This window comes from Apis dorsata, unplaced genomic scaffold (assembly GCF_000469605.1).
Source record: "Apis dorsata unplaced genomic scaffold, Apis dorsata 1.3 scaffold_174, whole genome shotgun sequence".
Taxonomy (NCBI): Eukaryota; Metazoa; Arthropoda; class Insecta; order Hymenoptera; family Apidae; genus Apis; species Apis dorsata.
In genome coordinates, this window is record NW_006263462.1 from 427,634 (window position 1) to 441,559 (window position 13,926).

The window sequence follows — 13,926 nt, forward strand, 5'->3', positions numbered from 1 at the left end:
GTGATATAAAATGTAAGATTATTTAAAAAATTGCAATTGTTTTCCATCATATTTGTAAAAAAAAATAATAGATATAAATTATAAATCAATTTTTTTTATGAATTATAAATTTATGAATTATAAAGCAGGGATTTGTTTACTACAATACATTTTTCAATAAAATAAAACAAAAAAAAAATTCTTATTTGTTGAGAAATTATGAAGAAACAAATATAAAAGCAGTTTGTCCGTGCCAAAGTGCTTAAATCAAAAATTAATATTATGTAAAGATATTGCAATTTCTGATTTTGTACCTATCGAAATTGAAAAAAAAAAAATGTTTTGTATCCTTGTTTCATCGTCCTCTCAATTTATCAGCCATATACGTCGTTATGTTAGAGAGAACTAATTTGAGATCTCTCTTGAAAAGAAAAGAAAAAAAAGTAAAATATTCGTGCCATGGACCAGGCTAAATTCGAAAATCCTGGTGCCTTCAAAAATATACTTACTTCTGTCAAGTAATCAGGCTCTTTAAATTGTTTCGTTTATACTGTAAAGTCATCTTAAAAAATGTATATTATTATATAATTAACGACCATATGCAATTTAAAAATTGTAGATATTTTTCATCGATACAAGATTGCAATGTGATGCAATGATTCTGTTCTTGTAGATATCGCGAAGTATAAAAGAGGATTTTGTGTGAATAGGTTTTTTCTAAAATTGATTCTTTGTAAAAGGGTCTAATAATCATAGTTTCTATCAAATCTGTCGTTTCTAGTACTTCTACCAAGCCTGAAACATTTTACAATTCATAAAGACCTCAGAAAAAAAATGTCAATCATTTATAAATAGACACTGCCACTATATTTCATGACAAATTTTTAATTATTTGTATTTCTCTAAATAATTATGCTTACATTACGTACTTATTGGTAAATAATATTTCTTCTGAAGTCTTCATGCCTTATATTTAATACGATCATGTGACAATGTTTAAGAATACATATTTTTCATCCGGGGTCATCAGCCTTCAGGTACCAATTAATAGCAATATACTTATCACGTGTGAAATTGATATATTTCAAAAGCAGAACTTGCAGATCACGAACGGTGTTTTAATCATCGACAAAAACGTGAATTGTCATAAACACCGTTGTGAACAAGTGTATTAAATTTTTGAGTGCATACACTTCCCTGTCAATATGATCGAATGAATCGGTAAAAATTGCTTAATATATTAAGACGACCAACCAGGATGAACTGAGTTTGGTCAAATTCAGTTCTTATTTTATATGTACAAAAAAAGTTGCTATCGAGAACTGCTTGAGCTTGATCTCGTGTAGCGACGATGCCGATGTCGTGGATTATTTGGGGGACTTCGCGATCGAGTTCTTGGTCTACGTCTTGGTGGCCGTGGGCTTCTACGACGATTAATTGGTGGCGAACGTCTACGATAACGAGGAGGAGTATTTCTACCACCACCACCCCATCGTGGGGGTGCTCTTCTTCCCATTAAAGGTGACATTCTCCGCATCGGTAATGGTCGTGGTTTTGGTAATAATACTGGGGCAGCAGTAATTTCTTGGCCATCTATCTGTCCTGTAAATATCGTAAAATAATTGTTAAATGACGTCGATATCTGTTAAGACAATAAGTGAAAAGAGTTTCGAAATTTTATATTTACCACCATCCATATGTTTCATTGCATTTTCAGCTTCATCTGCTGTTTCAAATTCCACATAGGCAAACCCTCGTCCTTGATTTGGATGAAGCTTATCCATTGCAAAATCGACCATTTTTATCTGACCATATGTAGAAAAAATTTCCATAATGTGTTCCTTAGTAACATTACGGGTTAGATGTCCAATATGTATTTTTGTTGGTCTAGGAATTGGTGATCTTTCCCTACGTTTTCTACGTGGTGAAGGTGATCTATATGAAAAATCAAATGAAATAAAAAAAAATTACAAATGGAACTATTGTTCATATCATTTGATTAATATTTTTACCTAGAGCGTCCTTTGGGTTTTGGTTTATCAATTACAGAATTACTACTCTTCTTTTTATCTTTTTCTCTATCTCTATCTCTGTCCCTGTCTCTATCTCTTTCTCTTTCTCTTTCTTTTTCTCTTTCTTTTTCTTTATTATCATGTCTACGTGAAGCATCAACACTTTTGCTTCTACTTCGTTTTCTCCCTCTGTCTCTAGAGCTTCCAGAAGAACTTGCTGAACTAGTAGAAGTAGTACTAGATGTAGAGCTTGATCTGGAACTACTTCCACTACTTGTAGATGATGATCCTGAGCTACTATCTGAGGAACTGTAATATATGAATAATAGAAACAAAATGTAGATATAATTTTTCCTTTAATTTTTAGTATTACGAACTAAAGCTATTTATTTTCTTACCTACTGCCACTACTAGATGTAGAGCCAGCCCGCTTTTTTCTATCTCTTTCTCTACCTCTTTCCCTCTTATTTTCTTTATCAGTGACTTCGGTGTCGCTTTTACCCGTACTATCTTTACGACTGCGTGCCCTATGTTCACATGAAAACACCCGGTAATAACGAGGTTACAATTCAATGAGAAAAACAAGACCAAAACAATTAAAAAATAATACACATTACTTACATCATAGTATGGTATAAATCTTCAGGTTATAGGCGTGGTTTCGTTCCTATAAACGACAGAAAACTTTGTTGAACGCCGTGCAAACGCCAATAATGGCGGACGGTGCCGCTAAAAGATCGTCGCCTTTTCACAGAACGCGTTCTCACTATTAATTACGTATTAAACGATATTGCGTGCAAACAATATATGACACCAACAATTAAGAACTTTATTTTATCAACGAATCATAATGGAATAATATACAAAGTTTATGAACTATACACAAAATTACCAATAAAATAACGCGGCGCTGGTGTCGTTATTCCCGCCGGGTTACGACCATATCACCTGAAAATCCTACATAAACCTATGAAAATCTGACCATACCATAAAACGTCCATTTTAGAAGATATTAAAGTAATCGCAAGATAAACTACTCGACTATTTTTTGTTTTAATATTATTTTTTCCTTATAATTATATTGTATCATAATAAACATAACGACTAATCTAAAAATTATTAGTATTACTTAAAATTATTAAATTATTTTAAGACCATAAAATAATTATAAAGTTTTTCTTATAGGCTTAAAAAATGATTTTTAATTTATATTTTACTTGTATACTGATATATATTTGTATACTTAAACTAAAAATATGCATGCAAACTATACATTTCATAATCAATAAATTTTACTTACTTCAAAAACATGACTTTTTGGAACTAAAAAAATTATTAAAGTTACCTATTTTTAACATTTTGTAACTTGCATCCACGTGTAGATTTCAATCACCATTCATAAATTTAAAAGGCTATTTATAATCTTCTTTATGAACACTTTATAATGTGCCGCGCTTTTCAAATTTGTATTTTAATAGAATTCCATATTTAATCTTTTATATTAAAAATATATCAATCTAATAAAAAATTAAAAGAAAGATTTTCTAGTTAATCAGAGTACAATTAGCTTGTATTTCATGAGTTTTATTTTTGTAGATTGCTGCAGCGATACGTAAGTACCGAAATGTATATGTATGTACATTTAAGTGATAATAACGAATTTAATATTTATGTACAAGTACACCAAATTATAAATACTAAACATTCGTCACATCTTACACATAATCCCCTAAAGCAATCCATTTTAACGTTGTACCGATTCTTCGTTTATTTTTATTTATTTTTTTTTTAAAGTGCTTTTTATATAAATACTACGTAATCAGAGTGAAATATGGAAAATCGTACGTATGTTTATTTGTTTTGGCACAGCTCATTGTAAAGAAAAATAAAAATATATATAACTCGAAAAAAAATAAGAAATAATTAATAAATCGCGTTTTATCAGTAGCGCCAACATTGGAAGAAATGTTTCTAATAATCTGTTGTATATCCACTGTTTCTGTTATCAAGAATATCAGATATTGAAAAAATGTCCTTTTAGTTTGGAAATATTCGATGTTTGATAAGCCTTTTAGCTGAACGATATGTGCTATTTGACAATAATAATTCGATTATCAATTTATCGCAAGGTAACTGGGCACGCAATATTTCACGATTACCTTACGAATATACAGCTCGCAATTATTCATTAAGCCTGCATAATTGGTAATGTTGGTCTCGCATACAAGTACATAATACAGAAATCGACATGCAATTTTTTTAAAAGCGGGATATATTACAAACTTAACAATAGCAGTAGATATACCAATAAATTTATGCAATATATATATTACAAAATTGTATTCTCCTTATTCTTGTTAACAAAATCCATTATTCATGTTTAGTATTTTTTTATTCTATTATCGAGTACTTAGATCATCCATCATTGTAAACATTTGAAACATGCCATTTGCTTTCTCATCTAAATATTTTAAATATTCTCCTGGTATACATCCATTCGTCCATCCATGCTTTTTTTTTTAACATTCACACAGTTTTCTTTCATATATTCTTTTTAACTATTTTTCTTTTTTTTTTTTATTTCATAAAAATTAATTGATCATATTAGTGGTCACATCGATAAAATCATCATTTATAACAAACAAATGAAATTATTAATCGTTAAAGTCTTATATTTGTTTTATTATTTACGTATAAATATTGTTAAATATGTATATTAAAAATTTGCTACACATTTCATTTTACACGATTATTTTACACAGAATTTGTTATTCTATCCCGATAATGACTTAAATCGATTAAGTAACGTTTTATTAATTGGACACGAACTCTTCTTGCATCAATAAAGGTAGGACATTATACTAACAAGTTCGATTTTTATCCCGTTTGTCGCTCTACTTTCATTTGTATGATTTATTGTACGAAACAAAAAACGAACACGATTGTAGGTAAAAATAGAGCTTAGAAATACGCAAAAATAATTCCTATATTTTTTGTTATTTGTCTAATCATATATTTTGATAAGTAAAGAAGAAAAACAAAAGGAACGAAAATTAATTGATATTTAATTTTTAGAATTGAGTCATATCGTCACGGTATAAAAATCTAAATTGACTTTATACTTTATACTAAAAAATATAATTGTATATATTGCTAAACGAAACAAAAGTTGATCATTAGCAATTATTGTTGCTTAGCAATTATTACTAAGTGTTTGGAATTATTACTTCGTTGACGGTTTTGTGACTTGATTTTTTTCAATTATCATCGATCCAAGCGCTTCTTCTTGTGGATAAATAAACACATTTTATCTCATATACATATTAAATCGAATACTTTTTAAACAATAATTAAACCAACAAATTTTGCTAATAACGTGACACAACAGTCTTATATTACGATAGACTCGATGTTGAACTTAATGTGTTTTCCATTGTAAATTACAATGAAAATCATAAATACCAATGCTCATTTTTTTGCCAGAAAATTTTTGTCTATCGATTATCATTTCACTGAATATATTTTAACATTGTTCATGATACGCATTGTACACTGAGGGTATCACTAATAATATGGATGAATGATGACTGCGTTTAACGTCTTTGTTCCCTTTAGGAAAATAATTGGCCTTGTTCCACATTATTTCGGTGAATGTAGAGTATGATAAATATGAATTAACATTTGGGCCGGAAAAGTTTTATAATATCCCGACCTAATATCATTTGACGTAGACTGTTTAGCTGCTTCGATACGAAGATTCAGACGGATATCTCGTAAGCGGCGTATATTCTTTCCTCTTTGGAACAGGAGACGCGCAATGACGGTAATTCTTGTACAATCTCCGTCCAACTACAGGATGGTGCGGAGACCGTAAAGGTGGGCTATACAGATATCTCATAGTTCATATCGTAAACACTAGCGCGATCAGGTGTTGGAGTTGTGGGCCGTTGTGATCTGTTATCATTAGGCGCTGATACCATCTCCATAGAATCCGTCATTTCCAAAGCTCTAACGAAAGACATTGGTCTACGTCGAGTATCGCTCGATGTTGGAGTAGTTGGCGTTGCCATTGTGGCTTTTCGCTTCACTTGTGGCGATTGATGCGGTGGGAAGACTGGTACTCCACCCCTCATTGCAGGATGATACGCCGCTCTAGGAGCATTAGCGTACAATTGTTGCGTAGGACTTGTTGGATTAGAACGGTAATAATCGTATGATGGTGGAGGTCTTTGCGAGGGCGACTGATGTGTCGTTGCATTTGTCGTTCCACTTGGAACAGGATAGCTGCCTGGAGAATTATCTTTCCACATATAGACACCACGTTGAGGTGAACCCGCTAATTCTCGAATATTGTCGACAGTATTATTAGTTCTTGAGTACGAATGATCCGTACCTTGACGAACAAGCTCACTTTCTGACAAGAAACGCCGCTGCGGACTGTAACCAGTTACGACAGCACCACTAGCAGCACCAATACCAGTATTATTTCCTTGCTGTACATCATAATAAGTTGGTGCGTCGTTTACTCCTATAAAATCTGGCCGACGAACCTGCGTCGGTGTACCTGGATTTGATCTGTAACAGAGATAAAATATTTTGACCTCTGTGCTTATAAATTTTGTGTTTGATAATTGAATACTTGACAAATGCACAATAATACAGTGAACCAAGATGAATATGCGAGTGCTGAGCATTGTAGCCATACAAATACGGCTCTGGCGAGACATAGAGGAAAGAGAGAGAACAGCGCATCATTCCTATTATAAAAATTAGCATCTATCCAAGAAAAAGTAAAACGTAGCGAATCTAGGATATACATGTGTGGACATTTACTTGCGTGTTGATTAACTGATACATCTATATTGATATTTGTACACAAGATGTTTCACCAGTTCTATCTATCTTAAATATTTCTATTACTTCAAATAAACATTGTTTATAGAGATTATATAATTGCATAAAATATAATAACAATTTTTTTCAAGATACATAAAAAATTTACAAATCAATTTTATTTTCTCTAAATAAATATCTAATTTTTTTACAAATAAATTTATGAAATAATAAATTTTGAATATAAAAGTATTATATCTATTCTATAATTATTCTTCATATTTTATATATTTCACATATATTATTTTTTTGCATAATTTTTTGAAAAATAAAAATTGATTTTTTAGATTTCTTTTATTATTTTCTAAATAAAAATTATCATTATGTTTTTCTTGTACTTATATAATTTTTATTCATATATTATTATTCATATATTATTTGAGATAATAAAATATTTAAAGTGGATAAAATTAGTGAGACACATGTACATTTAGATTGAAGTATGCGTTTTTCTTAAATATACATATATATATACATATATATTAATATAATGAGAATAATAATAATAATAATATATGTATATATAAAGAAAGATATATATGTAAGGAATATACGCAAGAAAGCATAACTTTAAACTACGATATGTCCTCGTAGGATGAAGTTCGTGTTTACCTGCAGTAGGTCGCAACATGATGGTAGAAAGCAGCTCCTTGCAGTTACCACCCCCTGCAGTGGGACACAAACTTATCTATATACCATATATCTTGTAATAATGTACATGCAGAGAAACTAATTCTCTACGATATTATTGTGATCTACAACGCGCAACATTTCTTTTTTGTCACGTTCCTTCGTCATTCAGAAGGTAAGAATACTGACAAAAAGGTGAGAGAATAAAGGAAGAAAGAATAAGAGCAAGAGTGAGGTGTTCATAGTGAAGGATAGGGATTTGAAGTAAACAGGCTTCACATCATATTGAGAGGTAGCAAACAGGACATTGAAAAAGGAGATTGTTCGATTTATATTGGTAGCGTGCTCAAGAAATGCAATGTAAACTATTACTAAATGGCGCTTCCCTCTTATTCTCTACAACGAGATAAATTTTTGTGCAATGTGAAAACGCCGCGACATAAATTAAGAAAAAAAAAAAAAAAGAAAAATATTCATCTAAAAGTTGAATACTCCAAAAATATTTTATGTATCCACGGAATAAAATAAATATTAAGTAATATTTATATTATAAAAGATTGTATTACATACGATATATATTTGCACATATTTTTCTTTCTTTCGAAATAGGTTTAATTTGGATTTATAATTGTTCTATTTGAAAACAATAGATAAGCATAGTATACCTGCGAATTGGACTGGAAATGGCAAGTGGAGTTGGTACTCCAATAGCTTTAATCCGTTGTGTTGTTGGACTAGCACCCCCCTGACCTTGGCTTCTTTGAGAAGCTGTAGCTGGTGACCCACTTGCTTCTGGCGATAATGGATCGGGCGTATGGCTTCGCGAGCCATTCATTCCCCTATAGGTATTGATAATATACCTTATGTATATTAGAAAAAAAATTAGCAAACGATATATCATTTGCTATCATTTTTTATTTTACCTTGGCCTTGGATGAGGGCTGCCTCTAGTGTGATGCATTGGATGGCGATGTTGCGATGGTGGAGGATGCCTGGGAGATTCATTATTCTCCACAGGCGGCAGGAAGAAATTGCTTTTAGAACCATGTCTTTGTACTGGCGGCGTAGGTTCACAATCCGCAGACTGTGACGCAGTAGGTTCCATGTCTGTATCTGATCCGTCTCGTCCAGGAGACAACTGGAAACAATAATCAAATTGATACTATCTTCATTATAATAAAAAATTAATGTATCTTACTAAATTATTATAGCACGCTTTTGTACAATAATAACGCACATTTCTTAGAAATATAGACGTTCAACCAGGATGGGTAAGGAACAGGGAACTGAACAGAAAATAACTGCATCTTTCCAACGTTGTAAATAAGATATTACTGAGAGGAAGAATCGTCGCTTGAAATGCTTGAACTCTAAAGAAAGAAACTCGGAATTAACGAATAAATGTTTAAAAACTTTAAAAATCGTGCAATCGTCTTTTTAAACATGTTAAGATACGCACTACATCTACAATTTGCAATGTATAACTTATTGAAGCTTCGAAGCGCGGAAAAGAATATAGCACGAACCTGAAAGATTAAGTAAAGCAGAGTGAATTATGTATCTATAATAAAACTACATACAACTCGTCAAACATCAAAAAAGCGTTAAAATCACATGCTAGAAAGGAAGAGCTATTTATACTTGTAAAATCTTCTTGTATGTAGTATGTCAGAAGTGTCAAGCAAAGTTGCACTAGCTCTTACCTTATTGTAAGCATTTGAACTGGCATTTCTAACACCATTGCTGCTATCCATGTAGGTTTTTACCTGGTTCTCACTGCCTATAGTCGATATCTCAGATGTAGAAACTCCACGCCGTTTTCCTGAATATTTTTCAGGTTTAATCAAACTGAAATGATATAAATTTATAATTATTTTTCTGTCTCTTATATTTAAATTTAAATTATGATTAACATTATTATATATTTACATATATTAATATTACCTGGGATATTGTGGTCCAAATTGCGTATAACAGCAATTGTGTAAGCAACCATGAGAAAAAGGATTGTAGCCTCCATTAAATTTACCCGTTACCTGTTCATTTGTTGTACGTCCTCGAGAAACAAGTACTACATGAAAACCAGTCAATCCAAAAATTGGAATGAATAAAAGTATAACCACTCCCATGAGTACAAGTCTATTTTTATATTTAAGGATATTTTATATTATAAGATATAAAATTATAAATATTATAACAAAAATATATATTATTCAAGATATTAAAAGCTGTATAAATTTTCACAGTATTTGCACCTTAAATGAATGATGGCCGAGCATTCAATATATTAAATCTTATGTTAAATAAATTATATTATTTTGCAATGCAATTGCAAATATCAATTCAGGAAAAAAGGATACGCAACAATAGTGTCCACTTCACCTAATTGTTGTTTACGTTCCAATACAAAATATAGACAAAGTCCAAATATACTGAGCATATGAAAACTAAGTGATAGGAGGAAGAAAAAAAAGAATCTGTAATTCCTCCTACCAATACAGTTGTTTACCCATGGGCAGTGATGATCAAATGTCTGAAAATATTAAAAAAGAATTAAATTTAAAAAAATAATCATTCAAAATAAATTTAATACATACCTCAATACAATGATTACACACACTACAATGTGAACAACGTGGAGGTCTATAGAATTTGCATGTGACACACCATTTCATGCGAACTGTAATACCATTGATTTCTACATTTTTATATAATGGAGCATGGAAATCATCTTCTCTATCCTCGTCAGGAGGTGCTTAAAAAAATAAAATTATACTTTTTTAACAACTATCACAAGTTTATTTGATGATTCTTTGATTTTATGTATGAACATACCTTTTGGAATAACACCTGGATCCATAAATGTTGCTAGTGTAAAATTTGCCAAAACAAAAAAGGTAATGACTCCTTGAAGAGCAGGTACCCATGTTCCCCATCGAAACACGTAATATTGGCATCTATAAGATTCAAAAAATATATGACGAACACATATTTTGATAAATTGGCACAATCTTGAAAATGAAAACAGGAGCGCAAACATTGCAACCACTCACGAGAAGACAGACATGTGTACGAAACTTACGGAAAACAGAAGAAGAGTGTCGTAGTGCTGAGTAGAGCTGTCCAGGCAAACGTAGCTGGTAGATACCTTGTCTTCACATCGCATTTCGGCATTCTGTACACTCCACTTCGTGGTCGACAATTAACGAATTATTAATGGGTAAGATTTCTGCTACCAGAAAACATGGCCGCGTCCATCGGCGCTACTTATTTGCAAGTTGTGCGATCCGTATTTAGCACGGATTTCCATTTCCACTATGCCTATACATTCGTGGCATCTTGATAATTGTTCTGTCTATTACTCGCGCGTCACTTCAGCAAAAACATCCGTAATGTGATTAATATTTAAGCGCTTCTGCATACACGATCCGCGAACACACTACCTTGCTGACATACATATATATTATGTACATATATTGTGCACAGATAGTGAGCCGTGCCCCCTGTAACACGAGTGTTCCACAATACGATCCACTGAGACCTTGTGGTTCGCTTTCATAATTTTCCTTTCTTATAAAATTGCACTCATAGTTTAATGATGCTTAATAATATCGTTGCATGCGATACTTCCAAAGTCTTGAAATTTTGAATTTTGTGTTTATCGACAGAAAGTATTAATAGTTTTTACAAAAAAACTTCTTTACCGACGCGATCTTTCTTTATTGAAGTGATGAAAGTGACTCTTGAATCAAGTGATTCAAATTCTTCTCAATCATTTCTTTTATTTCTTTATTTAATAAATAGAATTTGTGTTGGAAATAAGTATAATTTTATTTTGTAAAATAAATTTTAAATTATAGAATGTTTGAATATATTACATTTCTCATTTCTTTTAGAAAGAATAATATGCAATTAAAATTTGTATAATCATAAAAATCGTATAAAAAAAATCGAATAGCCGATTATATCGAAGAATCAGCTTATAATTTTCTATATAAGCTTCTATTTTCTACATAAAAAAAAAAAAGCATGAAAATATTTGTTTAAAATTTATAATAACCAATAAAAAACTGAAGTAGAAGAAACGTTGCGATGATGCTATATTAGGAAATATGGCAAGAGGCCAACCAGATGGCAAATTATAAATTAAAGAAAGGAATCTCATCAATAGAAATTATTTCAAATCAATAAGGTGTTCCATAATATATTTTCATCTAATAAATTCGATACAATCGTTTTATTAATTTGTATTAATTTGTATCATTTAATCAATGTATTATCATTAAAGAATGATATATCATATTTACATAACATATTTTTAGAAAATTGGAATATATTACTAATATTATTAATAATATTTATATCATTTATGTTATGCATTTGAGAATTAGAATAAAATTATGTCATATATAAAAGAATATTAATATATTAAACTTAGCTATAAATCAACGTTACTACGTAATAATTATTTATAACAAATGTGAAATTCAAAATAAATTTATATTTTTTCCAATCTCTATTATCTAATACGCTTAAAAATTTTTAGTAATTATATTTATGGTTATATGTTTCAATATTGCTTACATTTTCTTTAATTATTTTTGTTTTCTAAACTTCGTATTAATTAGAAAAAATTAAAAAATTAAAATTTCTCCATATAAGAATTCTTCATTATTTTCAAATAAATTTCATTATTTCATAGAAATTCTTTTAAAAATATTAATTCAAATATAAAATATAATATAAATTAATTCAATAATAATTCATATATAATACACAAAATAATCTATTTTCTTTATTATTTTTGTAATCTCTATCGCATTATTCTTTCAGAAATCCAACAACATCCAATAAAAAAAACGATAATCCTCAGATAAACTTTAAACTTTGAGACCAAAATGATCCGCAATGATGGTTCAACATATTGATACGCTATATTGAAAGTTTTATATAATAATTTCAAATAGAAACTGATCTACGCCACGAGTAAAAATGGAAGAGATGTTATTATTAGGGGAATTTATTTTTCTTAAGAGGTAATTTTGAGATGGTGGATCACCGAGGGCGGTATCCGCATGCCTCTTTAACGAGTCGGTTTCCGACTACGGCCTCTTGCCAACGATGATTTTCAGAACTTGGCACCCAAACGTAATTGCTTTTGCACGCTCGAAACGCCGTTGTCACTCCTCAGTGAGCATTGATGAGAGTAGCGCGTGGTGAATGTTATCTATAACCACGGCAACCACGACGATGATGGTTACGATGATGCTCTGGCACCGAAAATATTTCTAATGAGACAAATTTACATATAACGTATCTGTTGGCTGATTTTCATGCGTGCCCCTCCATCCATTTTAAAACGATTGAATGAAAACTAGTACAAATATTTTACATTCCACTGTCATACAAAGCGAAAATCTTGTATACGCGTGTCTATCACGGCTAATTGATCACCTGATATTATTTATAGCCACCGATTATATATTTCTTCGAGGTTAACAATTTCTCTGCATTCTGTTTCAAACTGTTTCATTCTCAATTTCAAATTGTTGTTCCACTTTTGTTGAAATAAAATGATGGAAATCTTAATTCTTCGGGATAAAATAATTATTACGTAATCGACGATAATTTGTCCGCGTAAAACGAAAAACAGATTTACTGTTTCGATTCATTTTATAATTTAATTGGATGCATGCAATTTTATTGATTGAATACTACACACGTATCACTTTGATTTCATTTCAATATTTAACGATTAGAAAGTCAGACACAAATTTTAGAAACATCTTTCTTGTAAATTAGAATTAGAAGGAAGAAGAAATAGATGCGTGGAATATTATTTTAATAGAGGTTTGGAACTAATCCTCCTTCACTATTTACATCATTACCGATGCATTACAACGATTTGTTTAAACGGAGTGGTTTAGTACCGGCAATTTTGGAATGTTTACGAGGTTAAGAAGAATAATAACCGCAGAACAGTTGTTCCCAAGCAGTTTCTATCCGTGTTCGTAGAAAATGGTTTTCGACCTATATTTTCGAGTTCGAAAAATGCGTAAAAATCGCTGATGAATCATCTTGAAAGAGTCCCAGGATTCGTTATATTTTTGCTGTACAGCAAGCCAGGTAGAAGTTAGTGTTGTAATGGTTTGCAATGCGTAGGCAGTATCTAATGTAAGAACAGCGACGTGTCTGAAAATTGCATGTCGATCCATTTCGTTATCGCGAAGGAATTATAACTATTTGCGTGAAGACAGATAGAGATATTCGCGAAGGATATATTTAAATAATCGCCGTTAGATGACGTTGGCATTGAATGACCGCGATAATGAAATCAATAACAATTTTAATCGATAATAAAATCGATAACGGGACTAAACATGAATAATAAAAAAAAAAAAAAAAAAAAAAA

General features: G+C 30.9%; 3 protein-coding genes across 8 annotated transcripts in view; 1 reads left to right on the plus strand and 2 right to left on the minus strand.

Annotated features, from left to right (window-relative positions):
- Positions 1–579: 579 nt before the first annotated feature.
- On the minus strand, positions 580–3,355 carry LOC102681451 (RNA-binding protein with serine-rich domain 1-like). Of its 4 annotated transcripts, none has more exons than XM_031509778.1 (6): positions 3,337–3,355; positions 2,613–2,658; positions 2,390–2,518; positions 1,992–2,300; positions 1,667–1,914; positions 580–1,581 (listed from the first exon to the last, which is right to left on the minus strand). In XM_031509778.1, the coding sequence occupies exons 2-6, from the start codon at positions 2,615–2,617 to the stop codon at positions 1,292–1,294; spliced, it is 981 nt and encodes a 326-aa protein (XP_031365638.1). In that variant the 5' UTR covers positions 2,618–2,658; positions 3,337–3,355; the 3' UTR covers positions 580–1,291. The 4 variants fall into 4 exon arrangements, with proteins under 4 accessions (XP_031365638.1, XP_031365637.1, XP_006614359.1 ...); XM_031509777.1 differs by lacking the exon at positions 3,337–3,355 and adding an exon at positions 3,292–3,309; XM_006614296.2 differs by lacking the exon at positions 3,337–3,355 and adding an exon at positions 2,884–2,968.
- A 427-nt stretch (positions 3,356–3,782) lies between these two features.
- Positions 3,783–11,004, minus strand: LOC102670803 (palmitoyltransferase ZDHHC5). Of its 2 annotated transcripts, none has more exons than XM_006614304.2 (9): positions 10,597–11,004; positions 10,350–10,471; positions 10,112–10,269; positions 9,875–10,047; positions 9,459–9,653; positions 9,218–9,362; positions 8,438–8,652; positions 8,180–8,353; positions 3,783–6,566 (listed from the first exon to the last, which is right to left on the minus strand). In XM_006614304.2, the coding sequence occupies exons 1-9, from the start codon at positions 10,686–10,688 to the stop codon at positions 5,873–5,875; spliced, it is 1,968 nt and encodes a 655-aa protein (XP_006614367.1). In that variant the 5' UTR covers positions 10,689–11,004; the 3' UTR covers positions 3,783–5,872. The 2 variants fall into 2 exon arrangements, with proteins under 2 accessions (XP_006614367.1, XP_006614366.1); XM_006614303.2 differs by having other exon boundaries at positions 8,180–8,374.
- A 2,342-nt stretch (positions 11,005–13,346) lies between these two features.
- LOC102681676 (troponin C) overlaps positions 13,347–13,926 on the plus strand; it is a 2,355-nt gene continuing 1,775 nt past the window's right edge. The window contains exon 1 of one of the 2 annotated variants that reach the window (XM_031509780.1): positions 13,347–13,646. The gene's annotated coding sequence lies outside the window, so the exon portion shown is untranslated. The remainder of the gene's footprint in view (positions 13,647–13,926) is intronic. The other variant, XM_006614301.2, reaches the window with a different exon arrangement.

Excerpts from the sequence above, each read along its gene's own strand:
- LOC102670803 (XM_006614303.2), bottom strand. The coding sequence starts at position 10,688 with ATGCCGAAATGCGATGTGAAGACAAGGTATCTACCAGCTACGTTTGCC. Across the intron at positions 10,472-10,596 it reads ACACTCTTCTTCTGTTTTCC|ATGCCAATATTACGTGTTTC; the intron begins GTAAGTTTCGTA and ends TGAATCTTATAG. Across the intron at positions 8,375-8,437 it reads AGCCCTCATCCAAGGCCAAG|GTATATTATCAATACCTATA; the intron begins GTAAAATAAAAA and ends AATATACATAAG.
- LOC102681451 (XM_031509778.1), bottom strand. Across the intron at positions 2,301-2,389 it reads ACATCTAGTAGTGGCAGTAG|TTCCTCAGATAGTAGCTCAG; the intron begins GTAAGAAAATAA and ends CATATATTACAG. Across the intron at positions 1,582-1,666 it reads AATGAAACATATGGATGGTG|GACAGATAGATGGCCAAGAA; the intron begins GTAAATATAAAA and ends CGATATTTACAG.